Source organism: Mastigoproctus giganteus, chromosome 2, assembly GCF_048544385.1.
Source record: "Mastigoproctus giganteus isolate SK-2022 chromosome 2, ASM4854438v1, whole genome shotgun sequence".
Classification (NCBI taxonomy): Eukaryota; Metazoa; Arthropoda; class Arachnida; order Uropygi; family Thelyphonidae; genus Mastigoproctus; species Mastigoproctus giganteus.
The window spans coordinates 206440023-206457362 of NC_143576.1; the positions used below are offsets into that span (position 1 = coordinate 206440023).

At 33.9% G+C, this 17340-nt stretch overlaps 1 protein-coding gene across 1 annotated transcript in view; it reads left to right on the forward strand.

Moving 5' to 3' along the window:
* The window catches only part of EMC4 (ER membrane protein complex subunit 4), a 30538-nt gene extending 15093 nt beyond the window's left edge, over positions 1–15445 (forward strand). The window contains exons 3-5 of the mRNA XM_090368928.1: positions 7444–7597; positions 12500–12657; positions 15157–15445. Of these exons, the coding sequence (XP_090225054.1) occupies positions 7444–7597; positions 12500–12657; positions 15157–15195 (351 nt within the window). The 3' untranslated portion in view covers positions 15196–15445. The remainder of the gene's footprint in view (positions 1–7443; positions 7598–12499; positions 12658–15156) is intronic.
* Positions 15446–17340: the final 1895 nt, after the last annotated feature.

The following is a 17340-nucleotide window of genomic DNA, read 5'->3' on the forward strand; positions in this document are numbered from 1 at the left end:
TTCCAATGTGTTTTTCTTTCTCTTCACACCATGAAGTTTATCTATTTTTAGGAGCCATTATTATGGGCTTGTAAATACGTATGCTATATATGGTAAATGGAAAGAGTAGGACAAAAATTATAGCGTTGCCACAGTTTGATTGCTCATTTCAAAATGGCAAGCGCGAGCTCGCTTGTTGTCACTGGGCATCTGTGGCACCCATGCATGCACGCACACACACAAAACTCCGCTAAATTTAGAAAGTTCGAGTTTTCAAAAAGTCCGGATTCTCGGGTGGTCCAGATTTCTGGCATCTGGATTTTCGGACTTTTACTGTATATCAGGATTAATGTCCAAGTTTGCATATGATACAAAGGTTGTCAGGGTTGTTAATGACAGTAAAGACAGTATGCTACTCCAACTGGATCTATAGGCGCCTCCGTAGCCAGGTGGGAAGGAGCAGCAGCGCGTAGCACACACTTCTTGATTAGACCGGGATTCGAGTCCATCACCACCAAATATGGAGAATGCGGAAAGGTCAGGGAATGACCACTGCATATTCTCAGAGCAATATGGCTTTAGTTGCTAATGCTCCTAAAAACCAAATAACAACAATAACAACAACATCCAACTGGATCTAGACAAGTTGGGCAAATGGGCTGAGAAGTGGCAACTGAAGTTTAACATTGACAAATGCAAAGTACTGCATATAGGTAGCAATAACCCAAAAGAAATGTACCAACTGTGTGGTACTACACTAGGGAAGTGGAAAGTGAAAAAGACCTGGGGTAATTGTGCAGTCAAATATGAAGTTTGCTGAGCAGTGCAGACAGGCTGCCAGGGCAGGTCATGGAGTGTTGTCAATGCTATATAGGAATTTTGCTAGCAGGGACAGGGAGGTGATTATCCCATTGTATAAGGCAATGGTCAGGCCACACCTAGAGTACTGTGTACAGGTCTGGAGGCCTCATTTACGAATTATTTAGAGTTGCTAGAACGAGTACAAAGAAGGGCAACAAGATTGGTGAAGGAAACAAAGGTGTGCTTTTACCAAAAAAGGCTTATGTTCTGCAAATTGAGAGCACCTGGAGAGTAGGCACCTGTGAGGGGATCTGATTGAGGAGTATAAGGCCTTGAATGGATTGAGCAGGTTCAATGCTGATGAGATTCTTCCTCTTGCTCAGATTACAAACCTGAGGGGGCATAGATTGAAATTGAGGAAAGACAGTTGTAGAATAGATGTGCGGAAATTTGCCTTTAGCCAGTGGGTAGTTGATTGGTGGAACAGACTTCCATCTTTTGTTGTGGAATTTGATAGCCTAAATAAATTTAAGGCTTATCTGGACAGGCATTTGGAGACAAATGGAGGGGTGAAATGGGAGTGTTTTTTTTTTTTTTTTTTTTTTTGGCTGATGCTGCTAATAGTGAAAGGGAATACAGGATGATATATAAGTTGTTGTTCAATACAAAAAGTTAATGATACAATCGAATATGAAGTTTACCATCGTATACTATCGGTGATTAATGAGGAATAATAACATCCTTTTCACTACTTGCAAAATAGGGAGAAGGATGCCCAAATGTTTTTTCAAGCTTTTATTAAATCTCTGTAGTGTGGAGTTCATGCGTACAATTTTTACTTGAATATTTAACATATTTACTTATTTTATTGAATTATTGAGCACATCAACAATTGCATGACATTTACTGTTCTGCCTGGTGCGCCAGATCTCATAGATCCCAATTTTTAAACATTAAATAAAAATCAGTGTAATCACAGTAAATTTCTTGTGCAGGGGGTCACAAAACCTTATGTACCTGGTTCTAGATTAAATAATGTAAATATAAATAAACTTATTAAATTTAAATAAATTTTATTCGTAATAGTAATTTTAAATCATTGTTAGACAAAACATAAGTTCTACTCTAGCTATAAAATAAGGAAATCCTCAAGTTCCTCATGTATCACTGGAAGGGAGAAGTAATGTCTTCCCCTTAAGTTGCAGTGGGAAGAATCTGAGTTGCATATTTCCTTCATGTGGTAGGGAAGTTGGTGTAAAATATATGCACCTATCTGAGATATAATTTTCATAACACTTTTGTAACTAATTAATGCTGAGGTAAGAGTGGTTTTAGTGACACACACTAATAATAGCTGACAGCTATTCAGGAACCACAGCAATGCAACTGTCACTAATGTCCAGGATATTTCTAAATCAAGTGACCAATAGGAGCACCCTAGGATTGGCAACAAATTAACTTACTTGGAACTGTCACTTTAAAAGAATGCACTAGTAGTGTATCAGTTTTATGTGATGGTCTTTGCTTGTGAAAGAGAGATGAGGAATTATTAGTAACTTTTAGATATGCTGTTTAGAGGTTTTTATCTCCCCCCCCCCTTCTTTTTTTTTTTTTTAACAATTCTGTGACTGCTTGTGAAAAAGAGGTAAGCAATCATCAGTTACCATTGACTATTTAGAATTTTTTGTGATTTTCCATTTTTTTTTTTTTTTTTTTTTTTTTTTTTTTTTTTTCCTGGTTTCCCAGCTTATCATTTGTGGTACAAATGAATGCTGAACAAAAAAGAAGATAGCTGATTATGAATGACAAAAATGATATTGGATGAACACTCCAGAAACTTCTGTGGAAGCTAACTAAGAACAGCAAAGGTATATCATTCAAATGGCCCGGAAATTTGTGTAGAGGCTGACCATGATCAGCAATGCTGTTAGCACAATGTAATAAAATTTGTGATCAATGGCAACAAACAAGAAAACAAAATTAAGGACCCTGCAAACAAATATACTGCAGTTTGTCTTTGATGACATTGAATGATACTATTTAGTGGATTGACAGTAGTATGTTCATTGCAGTGAATTACATGGGTGTCAGCTCTCCAGATTTATAATTGGGAATCCATCTTTTGACTCAATTTTACTACTTCTCCATGTCACTGTCCTACTTTAGAGCTTCCCAGACTTTTTTGCAAAAATACTGTTTCTCCATTGTTTCAAAAACCAATGAAAGACAAGTACAGAGATAATGCATTGTGAATGTCAAAAGTTGACAAGAACGTAAGGCAATTTTTACATACAGTTAAAATAAAATAATAATAATAATAATAAAGCATTGCTTAAACTTTATATGTTGTACAAGGTGATTTGTGTGATGATACAATCCAATGAAATATTATAACTTCAAACGCTTAATACACTCATGGTTAAAGCTGTATGATTTTTAATAAATTTGATACCTTGCTGACTAGTTTGGCCGTCAGTTGACTTTCTGTTGTGAATTCTTAAAGACTTCCTTAACCAATGTGTGTTTGCTTAAGGCAGTTGAAAGTTGCTAGTTCCAAACAAAATTCATAGATAACAAGTTGCCCATCTGAGTTATTGGAAGTATTAAGTTAAATATCATTTAACTTTAACTTAAATATAATTATATTTGGAGTTCAATTTTTTTAACCAAATTGAAATTAATTGATTTTTGCAAAAAAAATAAAAATTGAAAATAAATAAATCCAGTACTTGTCAATATCATTGAAGGTAAAAAAAATAAATATTTTGCAGATAAGTTCTGTCTACTGTCAGTTTCAGTGTGAGAACCTAGCAGATGCTATTATGAAAGAAGAAAGAACTGATGTAAAGGTGGTCCTTGTTCGGGGAACTCAAAAAGTGAACAAGGAAGCATGAAATATAATAAAATATCCCAGGTCATTTTTGACATTTTAATAATTCCTTATAGCAATGCTGAGTGTCAGAGAATATTCAGCTAGGCAAAAAATAAAACTGAATTCAGATCTCTTTCTGGTGCAGTTTTAGAAATGGTCTTCATAGCCAAGTCTGAAACTAGAAAGCACAAAGTGTTACATTTTTTGCTGAACAACTGAGCTGGAGGGAAATGCATTTTATTCAGTGAATAGTGACTTGGGATGAGATGTGGGTACACTACTTCACTCTAGACACAGAAAGCTGCTGTAATGCTGGGCATAAAATAGTGCCACAGAGGATCTCTGTTAACAAAAAATTCACGGAGCAATATGGCCTTAGTTGCTAATGCTCCTAAAAACCAAATAACAAACAACAAACAAAAAATTCAAGACTGCTTTCAGCTAGCAAGATCATCTCAAGTGTCATTTGGGTTTAAGAAAGGTTGATTCTTGTCAGTTTCCTGCCACTTCGTGCGACAATTTATGCCCAGCATTACAGCAGCTTTCTGCTTTCTTCTCAGTGATGCACATACAGTGTTCACAGGAAAGAGTGGAAAAATATACCTTAAAAATGTCAAAGTGAATCATTCCACATACTGCAAAATGTATTTCCCCCCACAATCTTTCGCATCTGTAATTTGAATTTTGATTCCAGTTTTTGTTCTACATCGAGCACCTAGGAGGGCAGGAATTCAAGCATCATCTTGAATTGTCCATGTAGTACTTCTTTCTGTGCTGCCTATATCTGTTCCTTACCATGGTGATGGCAAAAAGTCTCAGTATAGAGGAGTGAGTTTCAAACTCGTCATTTGAAGCACCCTTCAAGAAGCACTATATTGGCCGTACACCTGTATGGTAATTTCCATTAGTTTGAATAGTTTTTTGTTATCTGGCCACTTCCTTTTAAGACCCCTCCCCAATTGAGAATCACTGGTGCAGAGGGACAATATCTTAAGAAAAAGAATAAGTTTGGGTGTTCTGCTATGTATATATTTTTTATAAAAAAAAATGAAATGTTCCAGTCAACCACCCTTGTATTATAAAACATCAGTGTACAGAGTTTTCTTTTTATACACAAAGTGTATTATAAATTCTACATAATCAGCAGGGGAAATGGTCCCTTGCCTAAAAATAAAACAACTGTTCTGAACAGATTTTAAACCTAATGCTTATTTAATGAGATACAGTAAGTCCCCGACTTACATAAGTTCAAGTTATGTAAATTTGGACTTACATAAATTTTTTTTCACTCCGGTTTTTTTTTTTAGGATTGTAAAATTTAAAACAGTTAAAAATAAAATAAACAAATCAATAATGACGAACACAGCGCTCACAATTGAGATACGGAATAACAAGTTTACGAAGCTTAAAAAATAGGAATGAAGAGAAAATTCTGAAAATTTATGTTTTTTATATGATTGAAGATTTCAGTGAAGGGAACACATTTCACCATAATAGTGTAAAAACCCACACAATTGCAGTTATCGGTATTATCTCAAATGCAATATGATTGAGTTTACTACCCGTTTATAATAGATTGCACTAACAGAAAAGCCCAATAAACCAGAAACTGCAAATTGTCTTTATTGTTTTATGTAGTGACCTCCAGAAATGTGCTTTAATAAAATGTGAGCTCGCGTGAAATAATAATAGTGTGTTTCCGCCTTAACCCTGTGAAGTTCTTTACAGAAAATTTCATTTTGACTGTTATCATAGTGGTGCCTAAGAGAATAAATGACGGCAGTACTAGTAAATCTGCAAAGAAAAGGAAAGCGATCAATTTGGATCAGAAAATTAAAATAATAAGGATGTATGAAAATGGTCAAACATTAACAAGTATCACGCAGAATTATAATAAAGAACAAAGACAGATTACAAGAAGCAGTGAAGGCAGGGGTGAGCCATCCCGAGAGCGCAAGGGATGCACTGCACTCAGGCACCAATGTTCAAGGGGCACCTGAAAACCTGAAACTTACATACACATGTGAAGAAAATTTTAAAGGAGGCACCAAATTGTGATTGGCACCCGGGTGCCACATTCCCTGGGAATGCTCCTGAGTGAGTGGATCGGCACCAATAAGTCAACTGTAATAACCAAGGCTCTGAAATACATATCAGTTTTTACAGTACAATAACATGCATTTTTTTCTTCCTTTTATGTTTTCTTTTCTTATGTGTCACTTTCTTATTCACTACTGTCCCTAGATAGTTTTTAATTGAACTAATTAAAAATATATAACTATTTTTCTTCATTCTTCTGAGGATATTATTTGTGGTGTTTGTAATTTTGGCATATCGGGGATATAGTAGCAATATTTTATTAGTCATTCCCGAATTACGTAAAACTTGACTTATGTAAGAAATCCTGGAACATATCTCTTATGTCGGGGACTTACTGTATTCACATTTAAAGATTAATGACTTCACTTCTGGCCTGAACAGTGTACATTGAAAAAGGCAGTTGCTCATGTACAAATATATTACAATGTGCAAACTGTATCCTTCACAGCTGTTAAGAATTTAAAAAGAAGCCACACAAGCTTGTGAAGAAAATGGATGTGTGAACGATAGAAGGGTTGACTCTGACAAGATGAATTTAATAACTACTGAATACTGCAACTTATAAAACAATGGCATTCTGACACAAGTATTGTCAGTCAACTTGGTGAGCACCTAAGTGGTGGCATCATTATGCCAATGATTGCTGTAGACATGGGTAGGCCAAGCTCACTGCATATACGCAGTGTGCAAGAAGTGATTCTAGAAGAATGGTATTGATCTAGCAACTAGCATGTGTGCTAACTAGACAAATAAATGGTGGTATGGAGTGAACCTTACCACCATTTACAGCATTGTGAGAGGAAATGGTTTTGCATCCCATATTACTTTTGCTGTGCTCAAGAACTCTTGCATGCAGATTGTCAATGTCATGTGATCTACTGTGTTGATCAGGCCATCAACAAACAGCTTTGCAAGTGCATGCTGCAGATTGATGAAGCATATTTTACACTGGAAGGCATTTGGAACTGCCACAGTATGCATTGCATTATTAGGTGAATTAGGTAAATTTGCATGGCAGTTTCAATTTCACTAGTGTATCAATATATGGACTAGTAACCTTGGAGACAAAAATAATTAGATTATAACCTTGTGAAATGTTTATTCATCTAGATACGTGTCTGCTTATTATTATTTATTATGTTTTACCATTCAAAACTCCATAGTGATTTTTTAAATTCAAACAGTCATAGCTTCACAGATGTTCAGAGTTGTATATGTGAACATTTTTACTTCTTTTGGAATATAGATCTATTACTATAATTTTGTTGGTGTAATTTCAAAATAGCCTGTGTATACATACTCATACATGTATAAATTATACAAAAGCATTATATGAAAAAGTAAATATGCATGTACAAATGACATTTAATGTCCCCTAATGTCCCCTCCCTACCATTTACTGGTGGGGAGGGGACATTTTCAAATTATGTACATTTGCATTAAGCTTTATGTAGGGATTGTAATGCATTAGTAAAATAACTATAGCATAAGCATAAAAGGAAACCCATCAAGGGTAATGAATGATTACTCCTTATTAATTCCTTTTGAATTCGGTTACCATTTTATCTAGTTAATCCAAATTGAAATGCCAGAAACATGACTAAATTTAGTTGTCACATTCCCTAATAAAGATTTAGAATATTGATATTGGAGATCCTCTTCTATACTAAAGCTTTCATTTTATTTTGTAGAAATCTTGGGATATAGCACTAGCTCCACTGAAACAGGTTCCAATGAATTTGTTTATCATGTATATGGCTGGAAACTCAATTTCGATCTTTCCCATTATGATGGTTGGTATGCTATTCCTTCGTCCTGTGAAAGCATTGTTAACCATCCAATCCAGTAAGTACAAGACTATTTCTCTTCTTTAAAAATATATATTTATTCCTCACTCTTTTTGTTGTGTTCGTGAAGGGATCTACGTCAATGCAATATATAGTCCTAAGTCATGTAATCATTTCTCAAGTTACATACTGCTTTTCATTTTTGCTTTTTTGATTTAACACAGCTTAACATTCATTGTCAGGCTACTTCATACTGGATGTAGATCAATTGCAGACTCTTTCAAAGATATTTTATGAAATTATGTATTAATTGAATTGTATATTAATTATTTGCTATTTAATATCGGTGTAGGTACACCATAGTTAACCCATAAAATTAAACTATGTATGCAGTTTAATTAATTAATTATTTGCATATTAAAGAAAATTTGTTTTATTATAACTAATATTAATATTTTGTATTCTAAATTATATTATTTTTAATTGTAACTTAATGTTAATTCTATAATACTAATTTTAATTAATTTTCTGTTGTATTAAAATTCTTTTTTTCTTAATATTAAATTCTAACTATATTTTGCTATATTGTAACAATTTATATAAAACTGCTTTATTGACTTAGTTTTGCCATAGGTTTAACAAACAAAAAAAAAAGTTGAAAAGTAAACATGAAATAAAAAGCAGTGAAAGATATTATGGAATAAAAACCTAAACTATAAAATCCAATAACAAATTAAAAACAGAAAGAAATATAAAAGCATGAAATGAGAACTTGCGGCTGCCATCATGCAACATTTTTATACAGTAAAACTTAGTGTATAAAAGTAATTTTTAGTACCACTTGATACATACTTTATATGAATATACTTCTGTAATTATTTTATCATTTGGGAGTCAAATCCCTCCCATGAATTGGCTTGCTTTTGTGTGCAATTCCCTCCCAACATTTCTTTTATTTTTTGTTTGAAATTTAGCTTTAAATTTACATGACACTTTTCAGATTGCATCTATTGTATAAATTGAGAAATGATTATACTTCTTTCTAACAGATTATTCCCAGCCTACTGTGGGAGCCTAATAATACATATGCAATGAAATGTATAATTGTAGACTTGAAAGTGAGGTTCTCATTCCTTTCAATTTTGCTAAGTTAGAAAGTTTGTACGTCTGTGTGATCACAGAATAGTGTTAATCTGTCAGCAGTTGAGCTCCATCATATTGCTTGAGTAATCACCTAGGAATGATAATCATTCCAGTCCTTCAAATGCCTATAGCTCTCCCCCTCTTCACTAGACATTATCAAAAGCAGATCGCTGACAGATAAAAGACAGATGAGATTCTTAAATGATCCATATGCCTCAACAACTGGAGAAATATTTATTTTCATAGATGATAATCATCTGCCCCCATAGGGCATGATTGGCTACTTCACAGCATACTGAATGGGGAAAGTATCGAATGACCAACTGCATTGCTGTCCTGACCTTAATCAAATTGAAAATGTGAGAATACACAGAGTGAAAATCTACTATTTTACCCACATTTCCTGTAATGCTTCAGCAACTGGCGAATGCTGCCTTTACTTGGGGGGGGGTAAGGAATCTTGGAGGATTGTTTGGATAACCTAAGCATTTCAGTACCACAGAAGTGCAAAACATTTGTCTAGGAGGAGTAGTAGATCATACACCACTTTGTGATATCCATGTGGCTGTTTTTGTTCACTTTCTTTTATTCCTTATTAAAATCCTTTTGTTTTCATAAATTTCACTTCTATTATTTTTTCCTTCAGTGAAGTGAAAGTTTATCTTCACTAAAGTCTCTATGGTGTCATTTGTGGATCAACAATTTTCTTGTTTTATTTGTGATTTTGCTGCACAGTTATTTCCTAATTCAGACTCTCGACCTTTTTAATAACACGGCCCACTGAAACTTAAATGCTTGCCACCTATAAATCACATATCTGTGATTAAAGAAATGAAAAAAATGAAAACCTGAAGAAATGAAATAAAAAATATACACTGCCTTGCGAATGGTATTCAGACCTCTTCCCAACGTTGCATCCAATGTGATTGTATGTTCAAAGTAGGACCAGGTTTAAAAGTATGTAGACAATAGCACAGTTAGCACAAACAAGTAAAATTAGTCATAGTAGTATGCTGCTGATGGACTTTTTGAGAGCTTAAGGGTTTGATGCTGTTTATCAGCAATTTTTAACCTTGTTAATGCCATATCAGCAATTGAACCTTTCAAAGTACACCATAGCAAATGTAATGTAAAAATGAAAGTGATGTAGATGTTGTTCAACAGACAGGTAGGTCACAAAACTGACAATAGGAATTGTTAATCCCTGAAGAAAGTGACTGCAATTGAACCAAGCAACATCCATGGAAAATGTTACATTGGTAACAATTGTAGCACAGTATACTGCACCCACAATGAAGTTTAATGGAAGTAGGGTCATGGTGGGAAATTACTTCTTTTGGGTCAGACTTTTATGTTTGGTTATAGAGCCCAAAACTATTAGCTCCAAGCCCCAAGCAAGAGCATGGCCCTGTCTTTTGATGCCCTGAAACCTGGCATTGTATTTTTCTCTTTGGCAATGTATATTCGATCCAGCATTTTTTTCCAATACAGAACAATCTCGTCAACGTTAAAAATTTGCTGCGTTGAATAGCCGCCTTCATCAATAATTTTTTCCAACACATTACAAAATTTTTCTGCAGCTGCAGAATCAGCACTGGCGACTTCACTGCATACTTTAACATTGTCGAAACCAGCACAATGCTTGAACCTATTAAACCACCCATTGCTTGCCACGAACTTGGGTTGGGGTTTGCCGTACTTATCCTTAATATCTTTATAAATACTGTTGCTTTTGCTTGAATAGTCATTAGACTCAGGGGCACTCTCTTCTGAATCTGATTTTCCATCCATATTATTAACAACTGTTCTATCTTTGATATAGCACCTGAATGCTGTTTTTGATCACTGTTGATCTTAAGTGCGTTGATCCTTTGACATGTTCTTTTATATGCGCACTGTCCTTTGAAATAGTATTCACTGTTGAAGCAGCGAAACTTAATTTCCTTGCAATAGACGACAAACTTTGTCCTGCTTCATACTTTTTAATCATTTTCATCTTCATTTCTAAATCAGTTTTGTTTTGTTTCCTGGCACTCCTACCACTTCTACTTTCCATTGGTCACTTTCCCTTCATCATTGTAATACGTAAATAGGAATGAAATGAAGAGAAGTTTCTGAAAATTTGTTTTTTATATGATTGAAGATTTCAGTGAAGGGGAACACATTTCACCATAATAGTGTAAAAACCCACACAATTGCAGTTATCGGTATTATCGCAAATGCAATAAGATCAAGTTTATTACCCGTTTATAATTAGATGCACTAACAGAAAAAGCCCAATAAACCAGAAAGTGCAAATTGTTTTTATTGTTCCATGATCGTGACCTCCAGAAACGTGCTTTAGAAAAATATCACAAAGGCATTCAAAATTGATTCTTATAACGGGAACATATGATAACGATGAAAGGGTAGTGCAATTTCCATTATAAATATGTCCTTTTAGGGAGATAAATAGCTTAGTAATATATCGAAATTTTCAACTTCCAAGGACTTGGAATGAATTACAAAAAAACAAAAACAAAAAAAAAACAATGTTATTGGGTTCATGTTATGATATTTTCATGATACCTCCATTTATTCCTACAGGATGCAAAATACGTTTCTACGATTTTTTTAAGTTTGCACCAGCTGGCAAAAATGTACGTAAAGTCGAATTTCCATAAGTCGAGTATTACATAAATTAGGGAGTTCCTGTACTTTAATGTAATCTTAATGCTTTTTTGCAGCCATCTCAACTTAGTTCATGACCCATGGCATATAAAAAAATATGCCATAATTGTTTTTATAAAGCATAGCATTATTGATAAAAGAATAAAAAGAAAAAAGAGAGACTGTTGTAAAAATCAGGATTAAAAGTAGCCTCTGTGGTGACTTGTTATAAAATTTTTTTTTTAATAATCTACTGTCATAAATATATTTTTATAGTGTATGTAATATTGTTGACTTGGGGCAGGGTTTAGATTTGAAGGAAAATATGTAATTGTTGTTGCATTATGAGCTTCTAAACATTTCTCAAAATCAGGCAGTGAAATTACAATATTTGCTCAAAAACATAACTATCATCATTACAAATATTTTATTTTTGCAATATACTTGTATATAGGAGGGTCTGGGTTAAAATTCCAACAAAGATCAGAGGAGCTTTAATTAAAAGTTTTTTCATTCAGGGCTATAGTTAGCCAAACCAAGGCAAAGGGAATTTTATTTCTCTGTGAGTTATTACAGCATTTTCAGCCTGTCCAACATGTGTATTGGCTTTTGAGTACACATTTGTACAAACAATATATAATAAAAGACCATATGAAGTAGCATAACCATGTGAACTGGTCATCAGCAAAGTGCACCAGAAACAAAGCAGTTTCAATGAGAGATCTTGGTTAATGGTTACAGCTTAGGTTTTGTGACCACTTAGGTTAAGTTTTTTAAAAAAAGTTTGTTTTTTATTTTAATAATTGATACCATTATGAATATGGTATCAATTATTAAAAAAGTTGTGCAACAGTTGTACATTTTATATGTATTACTGACAACAAGAAAAATACTTATAAGCATCATGCTATATGCATTTAAATATGAGATAAAAAGTTACTTATATGACTGCTCATGCTAAATAACAAAACCTATCCTTTGATTAGTCAACAGAATATTCCTTTTTTTTTTTTTTTCATGAGGGAAATTTACTTTTTACCTTTCATTCAATTATATTTTTTTAATTGTAACTTAATATTAATTGTATAATTAAGAGTTGTTCTTCATGTATGTTTATATCATTTATTTATTATTTTAAATAAAATTATGATCTCTTATAATCTTTCAGCTTTCAAGATGATAGAGGGTGGACAGGCATTGTTTCAAAAGATAGTGTTTTTATTTGGTAATGTTGTGTGTTTAGCTTTAGCTTTGTATAAGTGTTCGTCGATGGGATTATTACCAACACATGCATCTGATTGGCTAGATTTTGTTGAGCCACAACAGGTATGTTTACACCTTATAATATACAAAGTATAGAATTATTATTATAAAAGTAAAATAGCAAACATTAAATTTTAAACTAAGTGCATCTCTCTCTCTCTCTCTCTCTCACACACACACACACACACATTCAAAGCCTTAACTTGCTTTAATATAAGGCATTTTAGTTTCACAGAAAGCCAGTGTTAGAAGGATAAAATCTAAAAATATCCCTAGAATCATCTAGACATCTTGAGTAATAGTATATTTTAAAAATTAAAAAATAATTGGGGGAAAAAATCTTAATTTCATACTTATGTGCTGTTTTTTCTATTATGGTATCAGTAATATCTTTCCACTGTCTCATTGTGAAATATGTCATTACATCAGCAAATAATGTATACTTTCAGATGATGCGTACATAAGATATAATCCCACTGCACTATATATCTTGGAGATCATTATTTAAGATTGTTATACTTGATCATCAGTTGTATATATAAAATTACTTATCAGTATTTGCAGCCCATCACTGTTCTTATGCTGCTATTTACAGAAATATTTTATCAGGCTTTTATTAGCTTTCAAAAGAAAATGAATTTATGAAAAGGAAATACTGCTCCTTCAAATTTAGTCATAGAGCTACACTTAATTTTATGACAGACCTCTGAGGATGATTCAAGAAAAGTGAGTGTGTGGTACTTTTCATTATTTGTAGAGGAATAAGAGAAATTTACCTCAATATGATACGAGAACACTTCATTTCTGGAGAGTATCATTTTAATCTCCAGAAATTAAAATGAATATAACATTAATGCAAAATGATTAATGCAAAATTGATTAAAAAATTAATTGAACACAATTAAAAAACAATTTTAAAAAAGTTTAATGTAAATTTTGAAAAACGACTTTCCTTCCTCTTATTCTTCTACAAATATTGAAAAGCACTAGAACGTATTGAGCATCATGACTCTGGTGTACACTATCACTATCAAATTGGTACTTTTCATTGTAACTGCCTCCTATCTTTCCACAATTATTCTAGTTATTGGCAAGCATTTTATTTCACCAGAGATGAAGGTGTTTGATAGATTAAAACTAGTTATACTCCTCTCCCCCCCCACCACCATTTTTGAATTTCTGCACCATTCCTGAACTTGCACTCACAAAGAATAACCTTAAATAGATCAAACATGTGTGAAAGGGTATTATTTCATCTCCTTGGTGCATTCCATCTTTGGTCAGGCAACATAGTAGTGAGCATTATATTGCTTTAACTCCTGTTGTTAAGGGATTAAACCTTTTTAACTGAATTGCTGACCTCACAGTAGGACACAACTCCACTGTTCTTGTGTAACAGGCTTTTCCTGTTCACCACTATAGGATCATACCAGCTCCTTCCCATAGCCATCATTATTTTATCAGTAGATGTTTGAGCTTGGAACATGTTAATCTCTTCTCCTCAACAATATGAAGTACCTTGTTTCATTTGCAATGGATGTACACTTCAAAAGTTCATCTCCTTCATGGTGTCATTGCTGTAACAACGTTTGAGAGATGTGTTCACCACTTGTACACACATTTTTTATGATAAACAACTATCTTCATACCAAGCATGCACTATGATAAATTTAACTTCATTTAATGCTTTATGATAATAAAAATAAGATGCTTTACTGTTCAACAGTTGTGCAAACTGAAAGAGAGATTGCCTTTTTGAAAAATTAACTATCTCCACCAACATTACTGACCAGGGACATATCCTCTGGGTGTAGAGTGTGCAGTGAACACTATGTACACTCTGTGCAGTGAACAGATTTCCAATTTTGGATTATTATTTTAACACCACAGAGCTTGTTGCTCATATCCATGTAGTGTGTTTTGTCTGTAGAAGCATGGGTTCGTGGGCTAATTGGGAAGAGATCCTTTTCCCTCCATCTGAGATTGGCTAACTACACCCTATATGGAAGAGGTCTTTAGAGATTCTCTATCCATTGATGGGAATTGAACTTGGGCATCTCTAAACAAGTGGCAGATGGCAATGTATCATGCTGACCAAGCTGCCACGTTAGATAGTATACAGTGAATAGCAGTCCATGAGGTAGAAAAGGCTTTGAGTTGTCCACATTCATCATTTGCATCTGAGTGCACATGTATACACACACAACAGAGTCCCAGGTAAACTACTGTTGCTAAACTACTTGTTGGTAAACTACTTATATCACAGAAACTATATGTTAAGGTATGTAACAATAAAGGTATATCTTGACATGTAATAATGATTATATAGTGAGTGCCAATGTCTATAAAAATTAAAATTCACCTTGCTTGTTAACTGACCCTTATATTTTTAAAACTGCAATGTTTTTGAAGTCTGTACGAAATGCCTGACTTCAGCCTTTCGACACAGAATTCAAATGAATTTGTGATTTTCATTGTAATTGTACATATATGCTGTATTTAAAGATTCAATAAATAATTTTACTATTTTTAAAACTTCTTTATGAATTTATTGTTTTCCAGAGAATGGAGTTTGCTGGAGGAGGAATTGAATTTCACTGAATGCTTTGAATTTCTACGTATAAATCAATGCAACTGAGTTGCTTATTTAAAATTTTTTGAACTAAAGATGTAATATATCTTAAACCAATCAATTTGTATATGTCATAGATGTGGAATTCTTATTTACTTATACATTGTAATATTTATTGAAAGATGGGTGTAAATGAAGTGGATGAGGTAATTGCAATAATCTTTATATTAAAATTATACTGTGGAATGCATCTGTAAATAAAAATTAATATAATTATTTTTATTCTTCGTTATTTGAGATACAGCTGCATGCACCTAAAGAAAGTGTCTTCTGGGGGAGAGAGTTACATCTGTATATTTCTGCAACTAACTGTTTTGGAGAGTTAAAAAATTGCATGACTTTCTTTCAGTAACATCCTCATGATTGGGCCATGTCAGCATGGATAGGAATACAGTATGACGAAAATAAAAGATTGTTTTCAATATGGATGCAACACCACAGATCATATTTTATATGTTGCTGAATGATTTGATTAAGTCGTACACATTTGAAACAACTGGTTGTAACTGTATCTGGCCATCTGTAGGGTGACCTCTATTTGCAGAGCAATTATGAAATTTGCTACACCAGTAGTGTACTGATCTCTTCATGAGACGACAATAAAGTTAACTGGCATATTTGTTGCAGTCATTATTGCATCCATATTGCAAACAATCTTTTATCTTTATCATAAACAATCACTTAGCACCTTTAGTGTTAAGTGATTGTTTATGATAAAGATAACAGCTAAGTGCACTTAACAACTTCAGTGTTAAGTGCACTTAGCTGGAGGTTTTAAAATTGAAATGGCAATGTCTGGGGAGAGTCAAACCCACCCACAAGGTGCACAAAAACATTTCTTTGCAATAAGTGGCAGTAGAGTATGGTATGTCTTTACTTCAAGCAAAATTCTTGGACTTTAAGAACATGTCTCTTCACTGAAAGACTGTGTGGTATGTTGCTAATGGACATATATCAGTTCTTGATACAGGCAGTCTTTATATAAGATGATATTTCATGTAAGTTATTTGAAGCAAACTAGTATGAATTCCTTTTGAAGTCTCAAAAGGAATTGAATTAAATTAATAGATCTGGTATTTCTCACAATTTGTAACAATATTTTTCATGTTTATTTCAAATAGCCTCCACACAAGTTCTCCAAGCCGAGATCATGCTTGTTGCTTTAGAAAGAAAAACATAATGTTTCACATTACAAATAGCAGTGTACTGTTCTAGAATGATTTCATGAGCAGTTCTTTCTTAGGTTTAGAAGTATGCCATTGTATACTTCCATGTGAATAATCTTCAGAGTATGCAACACATTGGCTACTCTGCTGGTATAAGTGATATTCGTTGCATGAGTTTAAAATTACAAGGGCTGTTCAATAAAGAATGATCATAATTTTTCATGAACAACTGTACTGCTTGCTATTTCAAGCTGAGCTGTGGAATTTAAGACCAAACCCAGCTGCATCACATAGCAACTGCACAGTTGAGTCGTGTGAATAAAGTTCCTGGACTGGCGCAATAAAAAGATTGCAAAGTGAAGGAACTCAAAAATGGTTTTATTTTTGATTCAAAGTAATCACCACCTGATTGAATGCACATATTACACTGTTCTAAAAGTTTCTGAAAAGAGTCAGCGAAGGCATACAAAGAGATGATGTTCAGTTCAGTGGTTATTTTTCTTTATGTCCTGAAACGGTGCCTCCGTAGCCAGGTGGGCAGGAGCAGCAGTGCGCAACTCACGCTTCTTGATTAGACCAGGGTTCGAGCCCGTGCCCACCAAATACGGAGGATGCGGAAAGGTCAGGGAATGACCACCGCATATCCCCGGAGCAATATGGCCTTAGTTGCCAATGCTCCTAAAAACCAAATAACAACAACAACATGTCCTGAAATCTCTTTTCTTTGAGAGCAGTTTTCATATTGGGAAAGAGGAAGAAGCCTGCTGGTACTAGTTCAGAAGAGTGGGGCGGATTGTTGATATGTACGACATGTTTCATCAGAAATGTCTTCACAACAATAGTGGAATGGACAGGGGCATTGTGATGCAGCTTTTCTCTCAAAATTGCAGCCTCACCAGGGAAATGCACTTCAGTAGTCTTTGAAGCACCTGTATGTAGAATGCAGTA